The 23,200-nt window shown below is 42.9% G+C and overlaps 1 protein-coding gene across 1 annotated transcript; it reads right to left on the bottom strand.

Moving 5' to 3' along the window:
- Positions 1–33: 33 nt before the first annotated feature.
- LOC135238873 (growth hormone receptor-like) lies at positions 34–21,667 on the bottom strand. The gene is made up of 9 exons (XM_064307012.1): positions 21,277–21,667; positions 14,421–14,519; positions 9,464–9,593; positions 8,087–8,256; positions 7,612–7,790; positions 6,288–6,441; positions 5,614–5,704; positions 5,278–5,347; positions 34–4,984 (listed from the first exon to the last, which is right to left on the bottom strand). The coding sequence occupies exons 2-9, from the start codon at positions 14,503–14,505 to the stop codon at positions 4,286–4,288; spliced, it is 1,578 nt and encodes a 525-aa protein (XP_064163082.1). The 5' UTR covers positions 14,506–14,519; positions 21,277–21,667; the 3' UTR covers positions 34–4,285.
- Positions 21,668–23,200: the final 1,533 nt, after the last annotated feature.

Below are 23,200 nucleotides of genomic sequence, written 5' to 3'. Positions count from 1 at the left end.
TTGCAGAAACAAAGATCACACAAAACAAGGAGAAACAGAAAACAACAAAAAATACATTCATTTATTAGATTCCATGTGATCTTTAAACACCACGGAAACAGGGCAGAGGTCAGGAAAAACCCCACAGAGTTTTGGGCAATAGCATGTGTTGATGCATAATTTCACATTGCAAGTGAAAGCCAGAAAGAAACATCGTAAAAATTATGCCCAAGGGGTTGACCCGTTGGGGGTCGTGGTTGGACTGAGGTCCAGATCTAACCTATCTGTAGAGTCACATCCCCACTAACAACATTTGCATCATGAAAGTGACAAATAAAAGCACATGTATTTTCAGTTCCAACATTTTAAAAATAGTAGTATAGCAGTATTATGAAACGTAGCAGCAAAATGCAAGATTTCATAAAATCATACCCTGCTACATATATGGTCTGCATAATTCAATGGCTACCATGGTGTCATTGGGATATACAGCTATGTATAAACACACATTTAAAAAAAAGATTGTTTCTTACTGTCCATGTAAAAGACAACAATGCTTAATGTGTATCTAAGGATTACAACTGCTTGAGTTCTCATATTTTGAGTGAAAAATAAGATGCATAATCTCCACTGGAATAACAGATGGTTGGCAACTGCCAATTCACAGGCTGTCTATTTAGAAGGACAAAGTTCATGTATTTGCACAAAAACTTGGAGCTGTTCACATGCAACAGTTAAACACTCATGCCTTGCCCGTTAGAAAAATTATAACAAGGAAACCAGAAATGACATTTTCTGCATGTTATCTATTTTGGCAAGACCAGTATAAAGAGTTACAGATTCCACCAGCAAGGTTAGTCACAGGCAAAAGCACACATCCAAAAAGCTCTAACACCAGCTGTACTTCAGCAAACTTAAGCATTATATGAACTTCAATTGCACTGTTAAAGTCTGCTAAAATATAAAATACTTTGCTTCAGCATACACTTTATTTCCATATGGGTTCCATATACAACAAAAATATCTACGAAGTACCAGCAGGTAAAAATGACATTTAAAAAAGTAGCTTATTTTTCAATACAAAATTAAGGTTCTACATCTACACAGCACGTTATGCCTGAGAGAAAACATTACACTGCCAGAAAAAAAAAGATTTAAATTTACTTAAAAGAAAACTGTAATTACAAATATTGTGATTTTTTAAATACACAGTGTATATTCAGGTATAAATGTAAACCTGAAAGCTTAATAATGAGCAACATTAAAGGCATACTATGCAGGATTTTTACCTTGAAAGTATTATTAAATAACCATGCTAAGGCATATCTATGATGCACTGGCAATCTGTCTTCATGCACCTTCATTGAATTCATACACCTTTACCTGTATTCGTTATTCTAAAATGTGTTTGGGATGTTTCTGGGCATGTATGTCTTTTCTGTGTGGGGAGGGGTGGGTGTAGCTACAGAGCCTGTGGTTTGTGATCAGATTTGTGGTTTGTGCTAGCTTGCTAGCAGTTGTAATGGCCCAGATTGAGCAAAGCAAAAAGAAAAGCAGACAGCAGGACTCATTCGATATAAACTTGCAATTGCTTTTCCTGGGTGATGTCAGCTGAAGTTCGCCAAGGGGTTGAAAAGCGACATGGAGTTGGCTTGTTTTCCATTGGACCTGTAAGTTACATCACCTAGGTATCCAGCTAGGGTGCCACACGTCCGGATTTTTGACCGGAATGTCCCGTTTTCAAATTATTTGTACATGTCCGATTCGTGGTCCCGACCAGACAATTTAATGTTGGCCCGAGTAACTGATGGGAGAAATTTACCAGTAGTTTCTTATGAACCAGTGTGTGAGTGACTCAGTCAGGTACTTGGATTGAGTGGGCGGGATTGTAGATGGAACAGGACCACAGCAAGGCAAAAAAGAAAATCCTGCATAGTATGCCTTTGACTTCTGTTAATGTGGTACATTAAGTCATACGTGGTGGTTCACATATACTGTACTTCACATAGCCTATACTGTATCACAAGTTTACTACATTTTAAGACATTTCAATATAAATACCACCACACACAATCTAAAAAAATATAAAACCAGCAGAGGCCATTGCCGGTTTTTCCCTTCTTAGGTATTTTGAAATAAGGCCATTTAGGTCCAATAAGGTCTTTCTTTGGAGAGACAATGACTTGCAGAATTGGTGAGAAGGACACGCTGCAACAGAGCTGAAATGAGGACACTTTTTATTTTGCGTTCATCTCCTGTGAAAAGAACTGACTTCATAGTACATCTCTCGTGGAAATTTAGTGTAGCTTCAATGAAAAAGTTGGCTTCATGGTGCATCTCCTGTGCAAAGAACCATCCTTATAGTACATCTCTCATGTAGAGAGTTGTCTCCATGGTGTGGTACGGTACATCCTATGTAAAGAACTAAGTTCATTGTGCATCACCCATGTAAAGGCTTGTTATGAACGTGTAGGTAAAAACTGGGCTTAATCAAAAAATAGGAGATAATTAGACTTTTATTTGGTGTATTTTTACTGTATTTATAATTACTTTTGTCACAAAAAATACACTATTTTCACAATGCCTTCCCCCTCAATAATTCATCCAATAGCTTGCACATTTGGATGACTTGAGCTGGTGGGGCTGACACATAACGTACTGTGATATTTCAAAACTGGGCACTGCATAACTAACATAGTCGTCAACCGTCAGCAGACAAAAATGTTATGTTATGCTCTCGATACAAAAGCAGAAGCAACAAAAGAAAAAAGTTAGAAACTGAAATCTGTTGACCATTAAAAGTGCTAGCCAGAAGGATGCACCATCTGGACTCTGAGTAAAATTAAAGCTAGAGAGGAACGGCTTCTTACACTGTCAGACAAATCAAAATCAAATGGCATCAGCGAGGAGACACTGAAAAGGAAACAGTTTTCCCTATGAGCAAGCAGCTTACATTTTACAGGCGAACTTCCATTTAGCATGCTGTTTATATATCATACACACAAGTTTCTGTTTTCCACACTCTTCTGTAACAGCCATCATAATATGTGGAATAAAGAAATACATACTTTGGGTTTAAAGTTTTGGCACCCTTTACACAGAATCGCACAAATACAAAAATCTGTTTCCCAAGTGGTTAATACTGAATGTGCTATAATTAGATTCAGGCATATCTGAGCCCATCATAACATCCTGAGGGTTAGCTGTAAAACATACATGTTCATCACACACAATTTTGTAAATGCATGTGTGTGTGTTTTGTGGCATTTTGCTAAATACTGTAGTTATGCTAGAGTGGCTGAAAGAACATCCATCTGTATTTTCTCTGAACTCTGGCGACTTCACCTTTGGACCGCTATCTCTACTGATATTCACGTATACACAGGAATAAAAGGCTTTGTAGGAGCGCAATTAAGGCAGGAGTCTTCAGCACACAGCTAAACACCCTTGGGGTGAATCAGCAGCCTAAACCGCACGTCGTGTTCTTTAGAAGTCTCAAGTGGATATGATGTAACCATTTTTACACAAAGCACACACAATCCAAGACTAGCTGCTCCAGGCTCCCTTCGAAAAAGGCCAAGGATACAGGAGTTGATACAAGTAGTTCACTTAGTTTACATCCTTCATAAGTCCAGATTAATCTGTGAATAAGCGTACTACTGCTGAGGCAATTTCAATGCTCGCGTTCGTAACTGCGTAAGCTTATTAGTGTTTTAAGCCAATATCACGGTTCATATGAGAGAATATGCTTTGTACCATTATAATTCAGAAGTCACATTAGTCAGTGGATCAGCTTACTACTGTTGCACTGAGAGGGGTTCACCTCAGTGCACTTCGGAGTAAACTTTTAATTTTAAACGTGTTGGCGGACTTGAGCATAGCAGCATGTAATGTGACCTTGAGCAGGGCAGTAGGGTGGTGTGTCGCTGGTTGTCACGGAACAGGACGGTGTAGTGTATCACCGACTGCCACGGAACGGGCTGGTGTAGTGTGTCAGTGACTCTCACGGAACAGGGTGGTGCAGTGCCGTCACTGCCGTGGAACAGGGTGTCGTAGGTGGTGACAGCCTAGGGGTGTCACGGGGTGAATACTGTGCGGCATTCTCAGTAAACAAGTGTATCTCCATGAATGTCACATTTAATCAGGCTCGTAGTCAATAACACTGGTAAGCTTTATCCTCCAGTTAAGGTGGCGGGTGTCCCTTTTTGAACTTTTACACGCATTCCCCAAAAAAATGAATTGGGCCTCACGCCCAGAGTTTGCCTGGTAACTCAGACCCCGTGTGCTCGTTACCCCCCGGGGCCAATCACGGTGACATGCTGGCCAGCAGGTCAGGGGTTAGGTAGCCAGCGGGCAGGGGGAGGGGCTTAGTAGGGGCAGGACCTACTTGGGCTGAGCATGCAAGGGGGAGGGGCTTGGTGTGGGCGGGGTCAGGCGGTGCGAGGTTGAGGAGGAGGCTGCGCTGGTCACCGACGTCCTTCACCAGGGTGTAGTCCAAGGTGGGGGCGGGGTTACCGCTAAACCGCCTGGCGTCATCCTCCGAGGTGTACCCGCCCCCCGCCGGGGTCCCCACCACCAGCTGGAACATCTTCTTCTTCTTCAGCTCCTCTTCCTCCTCCTCCTTCGTTGGGCCCGTCCCGGATGCCAGAACCACCACGCCCGCCTGGGTCACCTCTCCCACCTGGGTGTAGAAGTCCCTGCCCGCCCGCGGGGGGGAGAGGAGGCGGGGGGCGGAGAGGGCGGGGCTCGGGAGAGGGGTGTCCGGGTCGGGCAGGTCCGGGTCGCAGCAGCTGGCTCGGCCCGAGTCGTCGTCCCTGAGGGAGGGGTCGTAAGGAGTGGGCGGGGCCGGCTGCAGGAGGCTCTGGGTGTCCCAGTGCTCCTCCCTCTCTCCCATTTCGTCGAAGTCCAGCTCGATGTGCTCCACCCAGGGGTCCTCCAAGGCCACGTCCGGCTTGTACATGTGGTGGCTGTTCAGTATGGAGCTCAGCTGGTCAAATTTGCCTTTCTGTTGGGGGGGGGGGAGAGGGGGGATGTTACCATAGGAACATACTATTCACAGATACGCTTCACACTGAAAACTTTGAGATCACACGGTACTTTATATTGTCATATTTGGTCTTACACGTGGAGTGACATATTTCATATTCACATACCTGTTTACATACTTATGACTTTCTCTCTGCCTATAACTAAAGCAGTATGTTCAGCAGCCAGATTGTGTTTAACTGGTGTTCAGTGGTCAGACTGTGTTTAAACGGTATGTTCAGTGGTCATGTTGTGGTTCAGCAGGAAAAGTACCTTCAGCAGCTCTGAGTCAATCCCTTTGATTTTGGGGGCGGGTACAGGGGGCAGGAAAATCACCATCAGCCTGGCAAGAAGGGAGGAGTTATAGAGGATAAGACACCCAGTGTGACCAGCGCTGGCCAATGAGAATGCACCACTCTGACACCAGTACTGGCAAATGACAATGCACCACTGTGAGACCAGTGCTGTCCAATGAAAAAGCCCCACTGTGAGACCAACGCTGGCCAGTGAGAAAGACCGAATCTGTAGGTGCTCACTGAATTAATTTAACCCCAGTGCCTACCAGTGCTACTGCTACTAGTGCCACTAGTGTAAGCAGTTAACACCTACCTCTGCTGTTGAGAGTAGATGATCAGCAGGAGCAGGGCTCCAACCCCCACCGTTCCAAAAATGAGGAGGACCACTACAGGAATCCTCGACTCTGAAAAACAGAACAGGTTTTTCAACTGTTTAAATATTCCTAGGGCTGCAAGCTAAACTACAGCACATTTGATTGTTATGGGCAGTGACTGTGCGGAACATTACTGATAATGTACCACATTCAAAACATGTTACACATATAAGTGTAAATTTTGAATTTGAAACTTTTTGGATGAAAACAATTTGCCATAGTGGAATTCCACTGTTATCGTTTACGGTAAGTTTATTAATCCACCCTGTATTTCACACCAGCGGCGGTATTACAAAGCACCTCTGAGGGGCACCACAGAAAAAAAAAGGCTCACATAGTAACAAGTCTGTCCAGTCAACTGACTGACTCTTTGAATGAAAAAAACAAATGCACCCTCTGCTCTACATTAGTGTCATGTGACCACAGAGTACCCAATAACTTTGCCTCTCAGAGGGGGGGTATTTTGGCTGTGCTTTTTTATGTCCTTTGGTGTGAAAAGTGCTTCACACACAGACAGCATGAAACATATATGGTTACACAGATACCACACACAGACACACTCACACACACACACACACACACACTTTTCCCCCTACTGCCGGACCGTACTCACCTTTAGTGTGTATCCTTGGGAGGGAAATGAAGATGGGCTCGCTGAATTCGCCGGCATTGACAAATGACAGCATCTTACACCGGACCCTCGCCTCGTACTCCGTGTTGACGCGCAGGCCGTATAGCGAATGAGACGAGCTCTTCTCCCAGTCCAGCTGCAGGAGAGAACCGGAAAAATCAGTGCACCGCGGAAATCACGCATTTACAAAAAAATCACCCGCACCGCGTGCCGAAACCGAGCCAACTCAACCACCGCTTCGCACAACACACGCAAAATAATCGCTACGCAACACGCGCTTAAACTAATCCAACTAAACCAGCACATAGGACAACACATGCAAAATTATTACTATACAACACGCGCTTAAACTAAGCAAACAGTGCACACAAAATCATCTCTACACACATATGCTTTTATGTTTTTAACACACATAAAAGCATTACGCAACATAAAATCATCACTCTGTACAACACACGTAAAAACATCACGCAACACGTAAAATCATCACTCTACACAACTCACACAAAAACATTACGCAAAAAGTAAAGTCATCACTCTACACAAAACACATAAAAAACACTACCAGCATTTCCATACTATTTTCCTTCCACGGCACACTATCCAAATTTCAAGAATTTCATGACACACGCACTCTCAAATGCGAGCGACTTACTGACGTCGATGTGACATTTCAACAGCAGGCCTAAGTGTTCTTTCAGGGTTTTAATTCAGCGGTCTCCATTTTAATGACATTTACCTTTGGTTTTGTGAATGGGTTTTTTGTTCATTAAAATGTTTTAAATTCATTTGAACTTTCACATTTTTTTTAAAAGCATTTTTCACACGGGACATCTGACCCCCGCCTGGCGGCATGCCACAGTGCTGGTATCGCTAAGTGCTGAATTTAGCACTTAGTTTCACTGAATTTAGCACTTAGCTTCACTGAATTTAGCACTTAGCTTTACAGAATTTAGCACTTAGCTTCACTGAATTTAGCACTTAGCTTTACTGAATTTAGCACTTAGCTTCACTGAATTTAGCACTTAGCTTCACTGAATTTAGCACTTAGCTTTACAGAATTTAGCACTTAGCTTTACAGAATTTAGCACTTAGCTTCACTGAATTTAGCACTTAGCTTCGCTGAATTTAGCACTTAGCTTTACAGAATTTAGCACTTAGCTTCACTGAATTTAGCACTCAGCTTTACTGAATTTAGCACTCAGCTTCACTGAATTTAGCACTTAGCTTCACTGAATTTAGCACTTAGCTTCACTGAATTTAGCACTTAGTTTCACTGAAGGTGCTGGAGACTGGTAGCACTCACCGTGTTCCAGTGCGGGCTAGTCTTCTCGCGGTACTGCACCTCGTACACCAGGGTCATCCACCCCTTCTCCACGTCAGCCGAGGATGGCGGCTTCCAGTGTATCACGGCGTCGAAGTGCAACGCGGACTGGCTGACATTCAGGAGGGTCCAATTCAGGCCCACGGGGGGGTCCGGGTGCACTGAGGCGCAAAGCATCGACGACGCATACATGTCAATCACTTTTAAATCATAAAACGAGAAGCAGTTTACAGCTAAATCAATCACAATTAAATAAATCACTCTGATAAATGAGTTCGTTTTCCCTGGAGGCTGAAGTGCCCGATGTGGAAGGAGCCAAAATCAAATCGTGAAGTGTTCTGCACTATCTTACGCAGAACTTTCCGGAACCACACATTCTTAACCGCTGTCCTCCACCTACACGGAGACCAATGTGACTCGGGGTAAACGGAGATCTGTGCAGGGCCCGGTGGCTCACCTATGTTCTCCACGCTTAAGCATGTGTTGTCATACGTGACGCCTCTGTCCTTCGAGACCAGCTGGAGGCAGTATGTCGTCCAGATGGAGGTGTGGGTCTTGTTGAAGAAGCACTCGCTCTCCACGGACCAGCTGTACTGCGGGCATTCCTGCCAGACTTTGGGCGATCCACTGCGGAGAACAGTCAGGAGGAAACATCATCTCCACTGGTCTCAGAACTAAAGATCATCTCCACTGGTCTCAGAACTAAAGATCATCTCCACTGGTCTCAGAACTAAAGATCATCTCCACGTCTCAGGTAATAAATCATCTCCACTGGTCTCAGAGCTAAAGTCATCTCAACTGTCACTAAACTAAAGATCATCTCCACTGGTCTCAGAACTAAAGATCATCTCCACTGGTCTCAGAACTAAAGATCATCTCCACTAGTCTCAGAACTAAAGATCATCTCCACTGGTCTCAGAACTAAAGATCATCTCCACTAGTCTCAGGAACTCAAAGAAGTCATCTCAAATGGTCCTAAACTAAAGATCATCTCCACTAGTCTCAGAACTAAAGATCATTTCCACTGGTCTCAGAACTAAAGATCATCTCCACTAGTCTCAGAACTAAAGATCATCTCCACTAGTCTCAGAACTAAAGATCATCTCCACCGGTCTCAGGGGTATACATCATCTCCACTGGTGTCAGGGGTAAACGTCATCTCAACTGGTCACTAAACTAAAGATCATCTCCACTGGTCTCAGAACTGAACATCATCTCCACTGGTCTCAGAACTGAACATCATCTCCACTGGTCTCAGAACTGAACATCATCTCCACTGGTGTCAGAACTGAACATCATCTCCACTGGTGTCAGAACTAAACATCATCTCTACTGGTCTCAGAACTAAAGATCATCTCCACTGGTCTCAGAACTAAAGATCATCTCCACTGGTGTCAGAACTAAAGATCATCTTCACTGGTCTCAGAACTAAAGATCATCTCTACTGGTCTCAGAACTAAACATCATCTCCACTGGTGTCAGAACTAAAGATCATCTTCACTGGTCTCAGAACTAAAGATCATCTCCACCGGTGTCAGAACAAAAGATCATCTCCACTAGTGTCAGAACTAAAGATCATCTTCACTGGTCTCAGAACTAAAGATCATCTCCACCGGTGTCAGAACAAAAGATCATCTCCACTAGTGTCAGAACTAAAGATCATCTCCACTGGTGTCAGAACTAATGACCTAGGAAATGATTCTAGCAATAGCAGCTAATGTGGGCCACTAATATGAACTACCAATAGGAGTTAATGTAGGTCTCTCAGTCCACACTGCATATTCATTCCCTCTGGTAAACCCTGTGCTTCCTCCAGTGCTGCCTGCTCTCTTACTTCTTCAGGAAGAACACCCTCAGGGCTCCAGGCTCTGATAGGTTCAGGAAATTTCCTGCAGTCCACCAACAGCGGAATGTCTCCATCTCCCGGGAGACACAGCTGGTGAAGTGGGGACCTCCAGGGGGCGCTGAGACGGGGAGAGCAAGAGGAAGAGAAGAAGAGTGGGAGGAAGAGAGGGAGAGGGGGAGGAAGACAGGGAGAGGGGGAGGAAGAGAGGGAGAGGAGGAGGAAGAGAGGGCAAGTGGGAGGAAGAGAAGGAGAGAGGGAGGAAGACAGGGAGACGGTCAGACGGTCGTTACAGCCCGGTGAGAGCGGAGACAAAACTTCCGTTCGGCATCAGCGGGGAGGTGCGCCTGCTAACATGGCCGCCGACCGCGGTCCACTCACAGAGTAAAACGCAAACCAGAGACCCTCCCTCGCATCTGCTTTCCATATTACGCGGCCGTAAATTTGACAGAGCTGCGTGTTTCTCCTTCGCTCGGTTACACAACAGAAATCACATCTGGTGAAGTGGGGACCTTTAGAGGGCGCTCAGAGAAGACGGGCCAGAAACTACAAATCCAGCCAGCTGTGATATTCCTTTCTGCAGAAAACACCCAATGACAGAATGGAGAGGATTCCCCTCTGCAGAAAACAGCCAATGACAGAACAGAGACGCTTTCTCTCTGCAGAAAACAGCCAATGACAGTCTGCAGAGGCTAAACGCAGTAGCAGCTTTCTGCTTCCCGCCGACTCTGTCCTGTCAGGACAGCTATTAGGATTCTTTTTGTTCTCAGAATTACTATTATAAAAACAGCAAACTGGTGGTAAGGTTACTGCAGACCTGCTGGTTGAGTTACTATCACAACGTTATGCTCCCTACAGGTTTGCTGTTCGGAAGAGCGTATTCCGTTTCCCATAACAAACCCCGCTGTGGAACTACGTTTTGTACCCATAATGCACTAGCGCACAGATGTGTGCGGAGCGTGACTCTGATCCTGTGCCCGACCCTGAGCCCCAGCTGCCTGTGTGTTTCCCGTATGTGACTGTGCAATCGGAGGGAGCTCAAGTCACCGTGGAGATAGCTCCCAGCCTCCCTGATCTGCAAGTCACAGCCTCTCTCTGAGAAAACACTTATTTACACAGATTTCAAACCAGTTTATACACTGGCTTATGTGGAAACAATGGGGGGAAAATCGACAGCTCAAAGGGGGACTTTTGCTCCAGAGGGGCAAATGACCAAGTGCTTCACCAACAGAAGGACCATATGTGTGCAAGCGCCAGGCTGGGAAGAAGAAAGGACTGAACCTTTTTACACCACCTTTCTCCCTCTTCCATTGAAGCATTCACTGCACCCCAGCAACACTACAGTGGTGTGAAGGCAACTAAATTGTTACAAAACTTCAGCACTTGTTTAGAAAGATGCAAATTGCACTCTGCGGCTCACCTTCTGTGCTTGGCCCCCGACATTGCTGCTTGCAGCTACACTTATGGTTGTTAACATTGTTGTTGTTGTTATTATAGCCAATAAAAATAAACAAAGCATCATCATTTCACTGCTGCTGTTGCTACTACTACTACTACTACTACTACTACTAATACTACTACTACTACTACTAATAATAATAATAATAATAATAATAATATTCATAATAAATAATAATGCAGTGGGATATCATGACATTAATACTGTAGTCTGATCATAAGCACAGAGCAGCATGCTTTCAGAGTTGGTATCAGAAACACTTGAGAGTGATCTACTTAGAGGTTGAAGTCCAGGGCAGGTTAAAAATAGCCTGGAACAGGTGCTACTGTCCCTGGAACTGTGCTTCTGAGAGCCTAAGGTTCTGATTATAAAACCAATAAATCAGTCTCTCTCTTTCTCTCTCTCTCTCTCTCGCTCGCTCGCTCTCTCTCTCTCCATCTCTCTCTTTTTCTCTCTCTCTCTCTCTCTCTTTCTCTCTCTCTCTCGCTCGCTCGCTCTCTCAATTGAACTGAATTAAATTTAAAATGCTTTATTGGCATGACATATTTCAGTATATGTACTGCCAAAGCTTCACAAAACACATTGCAATGTACATTAACTACAGTGCAATGTCATGAATTATAAACAAACAAACACATGCAACTATGTAAACCAATAATTATTCGATGCAGAATAATATTTAAACAACAAATGGCAATTCATCACAATTTATTATTTTATAAGGGTCACAACTGTCCCTCAGGTTGTGGCAGGTAGATATATATTGTGCAACCAAATTTTGGGAGCACCTTTCCACTCCCAGGAGAATTAGAATTTTCTATGATTCAGGTAGGTTTGAGACGTTTGGGAATTTTGTCATGAATTTGGGGAAAAAATGTTCACGAATTTATTCATACTTCTCACATTTAATGAGGAAGTGCAGCTCTGTCTCTACCTGCTCTTCGTTGCAGCGGGAGCACAGCCTCTCCTGCCTGGGCAGCCAGGTCTGCCTGAGTCGACCGATCTTTATCACCAGGCTGTGCTCGCCGAATGTGTACTCGGTCAATGTTTTCCTTAGCTAGTGGTTTTTAGCCGTGGTCAGATTGTCTGCCACAGTGTACTCTCGGTTAAGTGCTGACGTGCCAATTTGCTCAGATTTTCTGTTTCAGCTTCCCAATGGGTAATGTCATTTTGTTTTTGATGTGTTATGGTTTGGTTGGTCCTAACTGGAGTAATTGGAATGGGGCTGTCCTGAAGCTGGATGGTGTTAGAGGGGGTTCAAGGCGTCCTAATGGCATGAGTGGGGGGTCACCATTTTATAGGCACTTCCAGAATTTACTGGGTCTTTTTTGGAAGTTAACAAGTCGCAGATATTGGCCTAATTCTGCCCTGCATGCATTGGTGGTTCTCCCTGCACATGGAGGATATTTTTTACAGAACTCTGTATGCAGGGTTTCAGTTGGGTGTTTACCCCAGTTTGAAAAATCTTGCTTTGTAAGCGGACCGCACACTTCGCTGCCATATAGTGCAATTGGTTCAATTGTTGATTTAAATATTTTGAGCCAAATCCTAATTGGTATATCAATTTTAAATTGTTTCGTTGTGGCATAAAATGGCCTGCATGCTATCTCCTTCAGTTCATTCCAGGTTGAAGCTCCCTGTTGAGCTAATCTTTAAACCTAGGCTATGTGTAATTTATGGCGTGAGCTATAGGCCTACTTGTTTTCCCCAGTGTAAAATTGCATCTGATTTCCTGAGATCTGAATCTTTTCTGGAAAATTACTATTTTTGTATTTTTTTTATTTGCAGCAAGGGCCCAGGTCTCCAAAGAGTCTAGATTCTGCAGCATCCCCTGTTTGGAAGATGACTGTGTAGAACTAGACCATCTGCACAGAGCAAAAAATTAGATTTCTTTGTCCGGTAATGTGAGACCAGGGGAAGTTGGTTTTTCCAAAGTTGTAGCCAGTTCATTAATATAAATGTTAAAAAGTGAGGTCTGTCTCACTCCATGCCCCTGACTGAAGAATCTGCTTTGTGTTTTCCAATTTTAATTGCACATTTAGTGCCTGTATACATTGATTTAATAACATGATATGTTATTAAATTAGTAGCATTATAATAATTATAAATAATCTCTCTCTCTCTCTCTCAGTAATTGATTCTCTTAGGACTTGTTTGGACTTCGCTTTCTATGAGTTAAAAAATAACCCCCAAATGTAGGATAAAATAGTGGTCGACAGAAGTTGCCCTATGTTGTGTGACTGGAATCGTGAGGTTAAAGAAAGGTAATAACTTTTCTACCCCCCCTCTTCCCCACTGAGCCCTCTGTGTTCTAGATAGCATGCTAAAATCTCCCTGCACTAGATTACACACTAACACCTCTGTGCACTACAGATTACACACTAAAACCTCTGTGTACTACAGATTACACACTGAGCCCTCTGTGTACTACAGATTACACACTCAGCCCTGTGTACTACAGATTACACACTCAGCCCTGTGTACTACAGTTTACACACTCAGCCCTGTGTGTACTACAGATTACACACTCAGCCCTTTGTGTACTACAGATTACACACTCAGCCCTCTGTGTGCTACAGATTACACACTAAAATCTGCCCACAATTACACACCGAGTCCTCTGTGTACTACAGTTTACACACTAAAACCTATGTTTACTAGAGATTACACACTCCCCCTGCGCACTGAGTACTCTGTGTACCGACTCAGTTTATCAGTGGACTTTCAGTCATCGGGAATGCTGGACGCTGGCTTGGTGCCAACCCAAGCGCAGGCCGAGGAGGTCACTGACCTCCGGAGCCCACGTGTAGACTAAGAGCTCGACCTGAGCCATAAATCTAACCGCAGATTTCCATGGGCCAGTGCCAGGAACACTGGGAACGCTGTTCGGCACTGTGGGAGTACCGCAGCGGTTCTCATACGGAAACGTGCCCGACCCACTTTCCCCAGGCCGAGACTAATTCGGAAAGCGTTTTGCTGTTCGTGGCTTCAGAACAGCCTACAAAAGAGACCGACCCTGTCACTTTAAAACTGGCTTGGTTTGTTCTATATTAAAATACAGTGAACCAGACCCCGTAATCACTCTGGTATGTATTTAAGTATCATTCCAAGAATGTATTTCTTAATTTGAGGAATTTTGTTGTGTTTGTCCTTGTGTGCTTGTTTTGCAGAAACCGAGACATAATGTGCTCAGCTCTGCTTTGCTCTGAATCTTCAGCCAGTATTTAAAATGCTATTCTTTCAACGGCAAACAGCTCCAATTTAACTTGGAACACAATCAATGCAAATCGACTTTTTAAACAAAATAGAATTCTTAAATAGAGAAGAGGCCTCGGGGTGCTTAGTAGAAGGTTGTTATATGTGCAGTGGATATACGCAGCTTCCAGGAATTAACAATGTCACACACTCAAAACCAAATTGTGACTGAACTCCCAGCACCACAAAGCGCATGCAAAGCAGGATGGTAATTGTTGTTTTTTTAGGGGTTACCTTGTGATGTGGTCGGTGGAGCGGTTGAGGCCAGCGATCCGACCCCTGTCACCAGGGCAAGGACCAGGAGGAGGACAATAGCCATGGTAATGCTGGCCCCTGCGTGAAGGAAACAGGAGAGATGTTGACATAGCTGCCACAGTGACCCTGCTCTACTGCTGTACTTCACCGCTATGACATCTAAGTGACCCTTCTCTTCTGGAGTACTTCACTGCTATGACCTCACAATGACCATTCTCTTCTGGAGTACTTCACTGCTATGACCTCACAATGACCATTCTCTTCTGGAGTACTTCACTGTTATGACCTCACAATGAAACTTCTCTTCTGGAGTGTACTTCACTGCAATGACCTCATAATCCTCCTCTCTATAGGGTGTTACAGTGATGATGTCTTTTTGTAGGCCAACCCAAAAGTTTCTTCCGCCATGGGTTTCCTTGGCAGATTTCCAATGCTTTTTTCCCGTAAGGATTTCATTTTCTCGTTTTCTGGAGAAAATAATGTCTGTGCTTAACGTAAACCTAAGCGGGTTTCACGTTTTGTTCTACGAGATAATTTACACCCATTAATATCGCAACCATGAATTCAGAAGTCATTATGTGCTTTAAAAAAGTATGTTGCTAACAAGATGCTAAAATGAAAATACAATGGTTGTTGCCTGCTGGTGGGCTAGTATATAAACTTAAGTGGTGGTTTGACGGAAAGCGACCATTGTTGTAGTTTCAATATAGAAACTTGTTATCAACTTGAAACACATAACAGCTTCGAAATTCACAGTTGAGATATCAATAGCTAGGTGTAATTTATGTCATAGAACAAAACATGAAATGCTATGTTAGCTATGTTAACTGCGCAGCATATTTTCTGCAGAAATCAAAATGGAATTCTGTCAAGGGCTCGAAAATCGGAACTCAAACTGTGGCACTCCCCTGCAGCACATCACTCTTCCAATTAAGAACTCCCAGTGCCCCTCTAAAAGCTAAGCAGCCATTGTTTTACTACTATATCAAACAATAAATAATCATAATAATGATATCACTGCTACTACTACCGCTATGACTACTCCTACTCTCACCAGCACGATTATTACGGTAATAACATTTAACAACAACTTCCGAGTTGGCAGTGAATTCAGTCCTCTGTACGAAACACAACGAACGATGACAGTTTAACTGTGACACGACGGTGTCGTCCGGGCGTCGTATGGGGAGGCCAGGCCTGAACCCCGTGTAACCAGGGAGCTCTGGTGGAGCGGGGTTTAAAAATAGAGGAGCGCGAGACATTCCTGCTGTAGCTTACGGGGGTGGGGGTGGGGGGGGGGGGGGTGTTTCGCTCTTTCAGCAGGCTCATTAAGGGTAAACACAAAGGCCACCACCGCGCACGGCGGCCATCGTGGCTCAAAGGACGCGGAACAGAGTCCGCGTCTGAACAAAGCAAATAAAGCGAGTTCAAGGAACGAACCATTCCCGTCCCACTGCAGGTTGGGCGACGCCTACTCCCAGGGGCCTCGCTTGCCGCTAACCCCTCTAAATAAATGAACGCATAAATAAATTAATTAATAAATAATGGTTTCTACTATGTTCCACAGAACGGGCTCTGCAAGCCTGTGCTCCATGTGGGAAACAGTTACCGGGATTTTAGCATTCTCATAAACAAGCCAATTTCCTTTAAAAAAAAGTGGGTTAAAGTACAGGGCCAAAGCAGGGGAAGCATTTCACAACCTCTCGCCCCCCCCGCACCCCCCTCCTCTCTATCTCTCTCACACACAAGCACACAGTTACAGTTAAGAACTTGGTGCTGCAGAATGTCTCACAGTTAGAACCCAGATCTCTGTGCCGTAGAATTTCTCACAGTTAGACCTCAGATCTCTGTGTTGTAGAATGTCTAACAGTTAGAGTTCAGATCTCTGTGCTGCAGAATGTCTCAGTTAGAGCACAGATCTCTGTGCTGTACAACGTCTCACAGTTACAGTTAAGAACAAAGTGCGGTAGAATGTCTCACAGTTACAGTTAAGAACTCGGTGCTGTAGAATATCTCACAGTTAGACCTCAGATCTCTGTGTTGTAGAATGTCTCACAGTTAGAGTTCAGATCTCTGTGTTGTAGAATGTCTCGCAGTTAGACCTCAGATCTCTGTGCTGCAGAACACGTGCACTGTAGGATGTAATCAGTAAAATGTGATGTTTGTTTGTGAGAGCTCATTCAGTTCAGTCTAATCAGATAATTTTATATTTGCGTAAGACTAGGACCACTACTTCTAAAACAAACAACCTCTAGAGTTGGCAATGTCAAGGGCAGTGAGGAAATTTTTTATGTTCTAACTCCTTCATTCAAAAATATCAACGACAAAGCAAGGCTTTTACGAAGAAAACACACTTCACAGAACACAAAATGGGATGTGATTATTCTGTGGAGTTTAGAATGTCATTCTTCCTAAGCGTGTATCCTAAATATGGAGTACTTCTGCGGCAAGGCAAGTTATAAGCCTCAATCCTAGATTCAGCAATTCATTAGGAATATCATTTCATTTTTAAACGGTCCAGCTGGGTTCCCTGTAAGGTGTTCAGACAGTGCTGTATTATATAGCACTTTCACAATTTCAACAGGAATAAAACTAAAAAATGTTTTTAAAATATTCTGGGACTGAAAAAAAAAACTTTTTTTTTAAATGTCTTACATGTGGTACCCCGGTTGCCAAATGCGAAACAAAATTCTATTATTTTATCACAAATTTTTCCCCACATTTAACCAAAATACCCCTTTTTTTTTGCACATTTAATGACACAAATGTCAATTTTCCCACATTTATGAATTGTTTGAAATGACACATGGACATTTTTAATCTGAAAAATACATATAGTGCAGTCCGTAAGGGCAACAACCCAGTTTCTGTTGTTTTGGCTTGGCACTGAAGCACACTAGATTTTAGCCTAATTGAAACAATGAATAAGAGGTTAAATTACTGTAATTTAAGGGTATACATATCGCCCACTTTAGGGGACCAAAAGTAATTATATTTTGTACTTGGTTGTAATTTATTTTCCTGAAGTCTGTGACCCACTGACATCAACAGACACTGGGTATCTTTCCTGGTGATGCTCTGCCGGGCTTGGACTGCAGCCATCTTCATTTTCTGTTTTTTTTTGGGGGGGGGGGGGGGGATTTTTGCCTTAAGACTTGTCTTCAGCAAATGAAACGCATGTTCAGTTTCATGCAGGTGATTGACTTGGCCAGTCCAACTTTTGGCCTTCAAAAAGTCCTTGGTTGCTTTAGCAGGGTGTTTGGGGTCATTGTCCTGCTGCAAGGTGAATCACCATCCAATGAGTTTTGAGGCATTTGGTTGGATCTGACCAGACATTTCTGTAAACGTCAGAATTCATCCTGTTGCTGCCGTCAGCACTTGCTTGCATCATCGATATAGACAGGTCAGCCAGTTCCAGCAGCAGCCCTACATGCCCAAGCCATAACACTACCATTTTTCAAAGGTTTTTCTCTTTCCATCATTTTAGTATAGGTTCATACTCATCTGTCCATAACAGTCTGCTCCTGAACTCTCATTTTTAGCTAACCCTAACCTGGCCATTCTGTTTCTTGAGGCTTGCCAGTGGTATACGTCTTGCTGTGAACCCTCTGAGGTTATGCTGGTGTTGACACTTATTTGGTCCTCATGTCGAGAGACAAGAGCGACAAACTCAAAATGCATATTCAACACCAGGAATTTAACTCTAGTCCTTTTGGAGTTTGACAGAGAAAGCTTTTCTTTATTTATTTATTTTTCATGTTTTCCATTTTGTTGTAGCTAACACCGCATTGATAGAGAGACACGTGCGTGCACATTTTCTTAATTTTTAAAATATTTAAATGTTTCATACACTTAGTAAATGTTTTGTACATTTAGCAGGTGTGGGCAGTGGTGTGCATGTGTGTGTGTCTGTATGTGCGTGTGCGTGTGTGTGTGTGTGCGCGTGGGGCGACAACATACTTTCTAAAAAACTCACTGTGGTAATTAATTAAAAGAGCATGCGGTACATGAGTGGTCTCGTCCCACATCAACGGTGACGCCAGCTCCTCGGTGCTCACAGAGCTCAGGGAAACGACGGGTGACATAAAGAAATGACGGTAAATCTAGTTCCGTACGCTCTGTGTACCGGTAACCGAAGTGCCCGTGGCTGCCTCCAAGGACTGGATGCTCAGCTCTTACGAAGCTTCGCTTGTATTAGTGGTACTGCTGCTACGGCACACATCTTATGAAGCCTCGTCTGTATTAGTGGTACTGCTGCTACAGCAAACATCTCACCATCACTACTACTTTCATCCATTTTCACTATATTGACCTAGATATTTTCCAGATGAGAACAGCAAACAACAAGGTAGTAACTGTAAACAAGGAAGTGGATAGATTTGTTGCCATGGTAACCACAAGCATCATCTCATATCATTGCATTGATGCGAATGGGTCAGCTTTATAATATTGCAAACATAGTTTTGCAAAGAGTGTCACCAGGTGCAGCTTGTCGCATTGCAAATCTTTGATCTGAACGAGCCTTTAATTTGCATGGAATGTAAAGCAGTCTTGGTAAATGGTAAATAGACCGCATTTATATAGCGCTTTTATCCAAAGCGCTTCACAATTGATCCCTCTCATTCACTCATTCACACACACTCACACACCAACTGTGAAAGGCTGCCATGCAAGGTACCAATCGGCTCGTTGGGAGCAATTGAGGGATAGGTGTCTTGCTCAGGGACACTTCGACACGCCCAGGGCGGGGGATCGAACCGGCAACCCTCCGACTGCCAGACAACCTCTCTCACCTCCTGAGCTATGTCGCCCCAGTCTTCAGGGAAAAAGAATACTGTGGTACGGTGAACACAATAACCAGACGTGACGTCCAAGCAATCAACAGGAACAACAATCTCTTGGATGGATTAATTATGATATAAAGTTGCACTTTGTGGACAAAATAGCAATCGGCGAGCTAGATTATTCTCTTGAAATCCTATGACTGTATGCTACAGTAAAGCAGAGTTCCGTTCATTTGGAGCCGCATTTGCACCGTTTGCATTGTGGTAAACTAGAAACTGTTGACGGGGGAAATAAACAACCAAACACAAAAAAAGAATTGTTGGGCAGTGGAAAATCTATTTGGGCAGGCTGCCCAAATAAAATGAATGCATGGAAAGCACCGTAGCTAAATATTTAGTCAAGTCTTCCATGCATTTACAGAATTCTTTTGACATTTAGGTAAATGTTTAATACTTTTAATTATCCACTGAGACAAAAAAACATGGATTCGTCGTTCTTGGCTCTCTTGTAAATGTCCATTGGACATCCACATTCTACAATGTCTTTTAACTCACTGAAACTCCCAATTAGGAATGAGGTGTAAGAACATAGCCTACAAAGCTAATGTCTGTTAAACTTTCACCCTGCTCTGGGGACATCCCACAGACAACGCGGTGACGTTCGATGGACGCAACTTTGCTCAGTGGGTAAATATTAAGCTAAATGGTTCATACATTTAGTTAAATGTTCATATGTTTAGCTAAATGATTATACGTTTAGCTAAACATTACAAGCCACAGAATAATATAATTAGCTTATTTTAGGACAACGCATTTAATGTTTACACCTGTCACTTCAAATATCACAATTATACAAAGACATTTTTCTGTCAAACGTGAAAAAGGATATATTTGTAAAATGTGGGGAACATGCATGGTAAAAATGAGCATTTCATGTCACATTTATTACCCCATATGGTACTCCCAACAAGGGTGTCATTACTTACATATGAAAAAGACCTGCAACCCTACCTTAGCTGTAACCCTAGGGCACACATTAAGGGGTTACAGCTAAAGGGTTACAGTTACAAGATGCTGTTCCGACTTGTGCCCTTAATTATTTAACAAGCTTTATTATATTCTTGATATAACAGCTGTATAAGCGCCAGGCACAGCCACAGGCAGCAAGTGTATCCTAAGGATTTTACTGTGCTCAAGTACAGTAGTACACCAGCGTAGTCTATACAGCTGTCTGAAAACTATGGTAGCTAACTGCCAGGAACAAAAACGACCACGCAGACATATCCTCCAGGACCAGAGTTGTGTACCCCTGCTCTACTCATATCAATGCGTTGACATTAATCTGGATTAATGTTGATATGAACGTTGTGACAACAGAAAGAAAAGCCGATTGTGTTTGTATTTGTTTACCAGTAGCCTAGTATTTATTTTTTTCAATTAAGCCCCCACGTTTTTGGTCAAATTAACCATTAGTTAACGTTAGATTTTTGAAGTTCCCAAACGAGCAAACATCAGTTTTACAATGGGAAACATCTGCATACCTCTAATTGTAAATAATGCCACAGTAGGGTACACGTTAATGTACGTCTGCTACGTCTAATACGTGCTTTGCATTAATATTTCTGCAGTTTCGTCAATCAACCCGAGCATATCCGACAAGCCGTTTCATTTGTGCAGTAACCTGCCGTACCTCAATCGATAATCGCCAGCTCGATTATCAGAAAGCATTTCCGAAGAAATAAACTGGATAACGTTAGGTTTTCACACTACACCTTACAGTCATGCTCTTTTCTTACATCATCATATCTGGAAATCGACATCTCTCACAATTGTAGACCAGCTACCCAAAATCAGGGACCCCCGACTACTACAGATATAAGTGCTCCTTGTTTTTTTCTGGTTCTGATAAAGCATTTGTACCTAACTGGCATTTTTCTTTTCCAGACCCCTGTACTCAAATCAAAACCAAAAATCCAACGTGAGGATCATTCACATGTGGCTAAAATTCTTTAAAAACATGCGAATCAGACAAGCACGTGTGAAAAACTTACCTGATCAATCACGAAGTAGCGAAACGCCGAACTTGCGGACAAGTTCACACACTCGCCGTGGAACTGCCAACACCCTTGGACAGAGCTAACTACACACTGACAGCAAAATGTTGAGGGCGGTACTCATGGGAAAGAAGTTTAATTTCGAAACACCTTCATGAAAAAACGCTCCATTTTGTAATAGATCCTCAGCTTCTTGGTTTTTCCTGCAAATAAATGAATGTCTAGCGCTCCATAAATACTACATTCGACGTGTTTTCTTTGCTTCAATGAGACAAGTCTCAGCGTGTTCATCAGGTCCACTCTTCAATTGTTTAAAACTGCACCCTCTGCCGCTGAACTTTCGAAAACACATCTTCACTTAAATTCAATGCCAGCTTTATGTTTGAGCTGAATTACATGAACGTCACGGTTTGAGCTCCCCGTTGCCACAGCCGACATTTGACAGAACGAATGAATGCCACCATTTTTTCCAGCAGCCACACTGTTCTAATCATTTTAATCTGCTGGAGCCAAGGGTTCACATGTGCTGCGTTCATATCAGTGTGTGCATGTGTGTTGGATGGGAGACCACCTTAGAAATGAATTGCTGTTTGAAGTAGTGTTGGTTTGCCAACAGAGTGTGGTAAACTCTTGTGGAATAAATACAATCCCAAACTCAGGTACAGCCACGGGAAAAAGTCCCGACTCGCTGTGGCCATTACAAGACTGCATTGTGTCAAGTGTACTATTCAATTTCCCACAAAATTTACGCAGTAATGCAGTTAGCTCGCCTCTTGTGCTTGTTTGGGGGAAAGCTGGTTACTGATTTAAGATGAAACCAAAAACCAGCAGACTCTGCAGCTCTCAGAGACCAGTGTTGCCAACTTCTGGGTTTGGAGAACAGTGCTATGCCAAGAAAATTCGGCATGACAAATTAAACTGTAATTCTCAGTTGGTTAAATAATGGCATTTCATGAAAGTGCTTTTTATTCTGCAAAGCAGTTATTTTCATTCTAGGGATGTTTCCTATTATTTGTGTTTAAACTAGACTACAGAAACACACTAGTAACAGTGAACATTACCTTCCTTTAAACATTTTAACTGGCACAATTTGTTTAAGATTTGGTGATTTTGAAGAGCTGAAATATTGCTAGACAATTGACTATTTCCTTCGGAACTATTACCGATTTTTTTTTTTACTGTGATCACTTCCTTCTTTCTCATACAGTCTGGTTCCATACTGCAAAAAACAAAAATGAATGGCAAGCATTAGAATCCAGAAGACATCTTTAAATCATTTAGGGCTGTTTTATACAGAGTAAGATGAAAATCACTTCCAGATTGTCGTAACGTTCTGCATAACGTTCTGACGTCTGAATTGTCATAATGTTAACTTTAATATGCACTCTTGTTGCAGTTGCTCAATGTCAGAATGACTGCAAAGTATTGGAGTTTAAACTATTTTGTACAGCTGTCTAAAAACATGCAAGATATGTCGCGGGACTTAAGCTATTGCGAAACTCAAAAGTAGTTTGTTTTTCTGAAATACCGTTGGTTCTGTTTTGATGCCCTCTGGTGGCCGTATAAAGACTGTACAATGGTGTTTTTAACAGCTTCCTTTTTTCTTTATCAAAGAATTATGACACTCATTTTGTGTAAAAAAATTTTTTTCAATAAAATATTTGAACGTGAAAAACACTTACTCTGACCGGCCTTAAACCTGCCGTACAACCGTAAAATTACAATTCAAAACCCCCTCTATGATAGCCAAACACCCCCACAAACAAACCAAACACACCTCCCATACCTGTAAATGGGCTACAACACCCCCATCGTAACCAACCCAAACTTGCCACTTTTTCACACTCAGTTTAGATGTCTGAATAACTCTAAATAGCTGTCTTAATAACTTCTCTCTTAAAAAGCTGCCTGCTTTGTGGCA

This window comes from Anguilla rostrata, chromosome 14, assembly GCF_018555375.3.
Source record: "Anguilla rostrata isolate EN2019 chromosome 14, ASM1855537v3, whole genome shotgun sequence".
NCBI classification, from domain to species: domain Eukaryota; kingdom Metazoa; phylum Chordata; class Actinopteri; order Anguilliformes; family Anguillidae; genus Anguilla; species Anguilla rostrata.
Note: the sequence above shows the minus strand (reverse complement) of the source record. Positions and strands in the feature narration are given on the sequence as shown.

Excerpts from the sequence above, each read along its gene's own strand:
- LOC135238873 (XM_064307012.1), bottom strand. The coding sequence starts at position 14,505 with ATGGCTATTGTCCTCCTCCTGGTCCTTGCCCTGGTGACAGGGGTCGGA. Across the intron at positions 8,257-9,463 it reads AGGGTGTTCTTCCTGAAGAA|TGGATCGCCCAAAGTCTGGC; the intron begins GTAAGAGAGCAG and ends TGTTCTCCGCAG. Across the intron at positions 6,442-7,611 it reads CTAGCCCGCACTGGAACACG|CTGGACTGGGAGAAGAGCTC; the intron begins GTGAGTGCTACC and ends TCTCTCCTGCAG.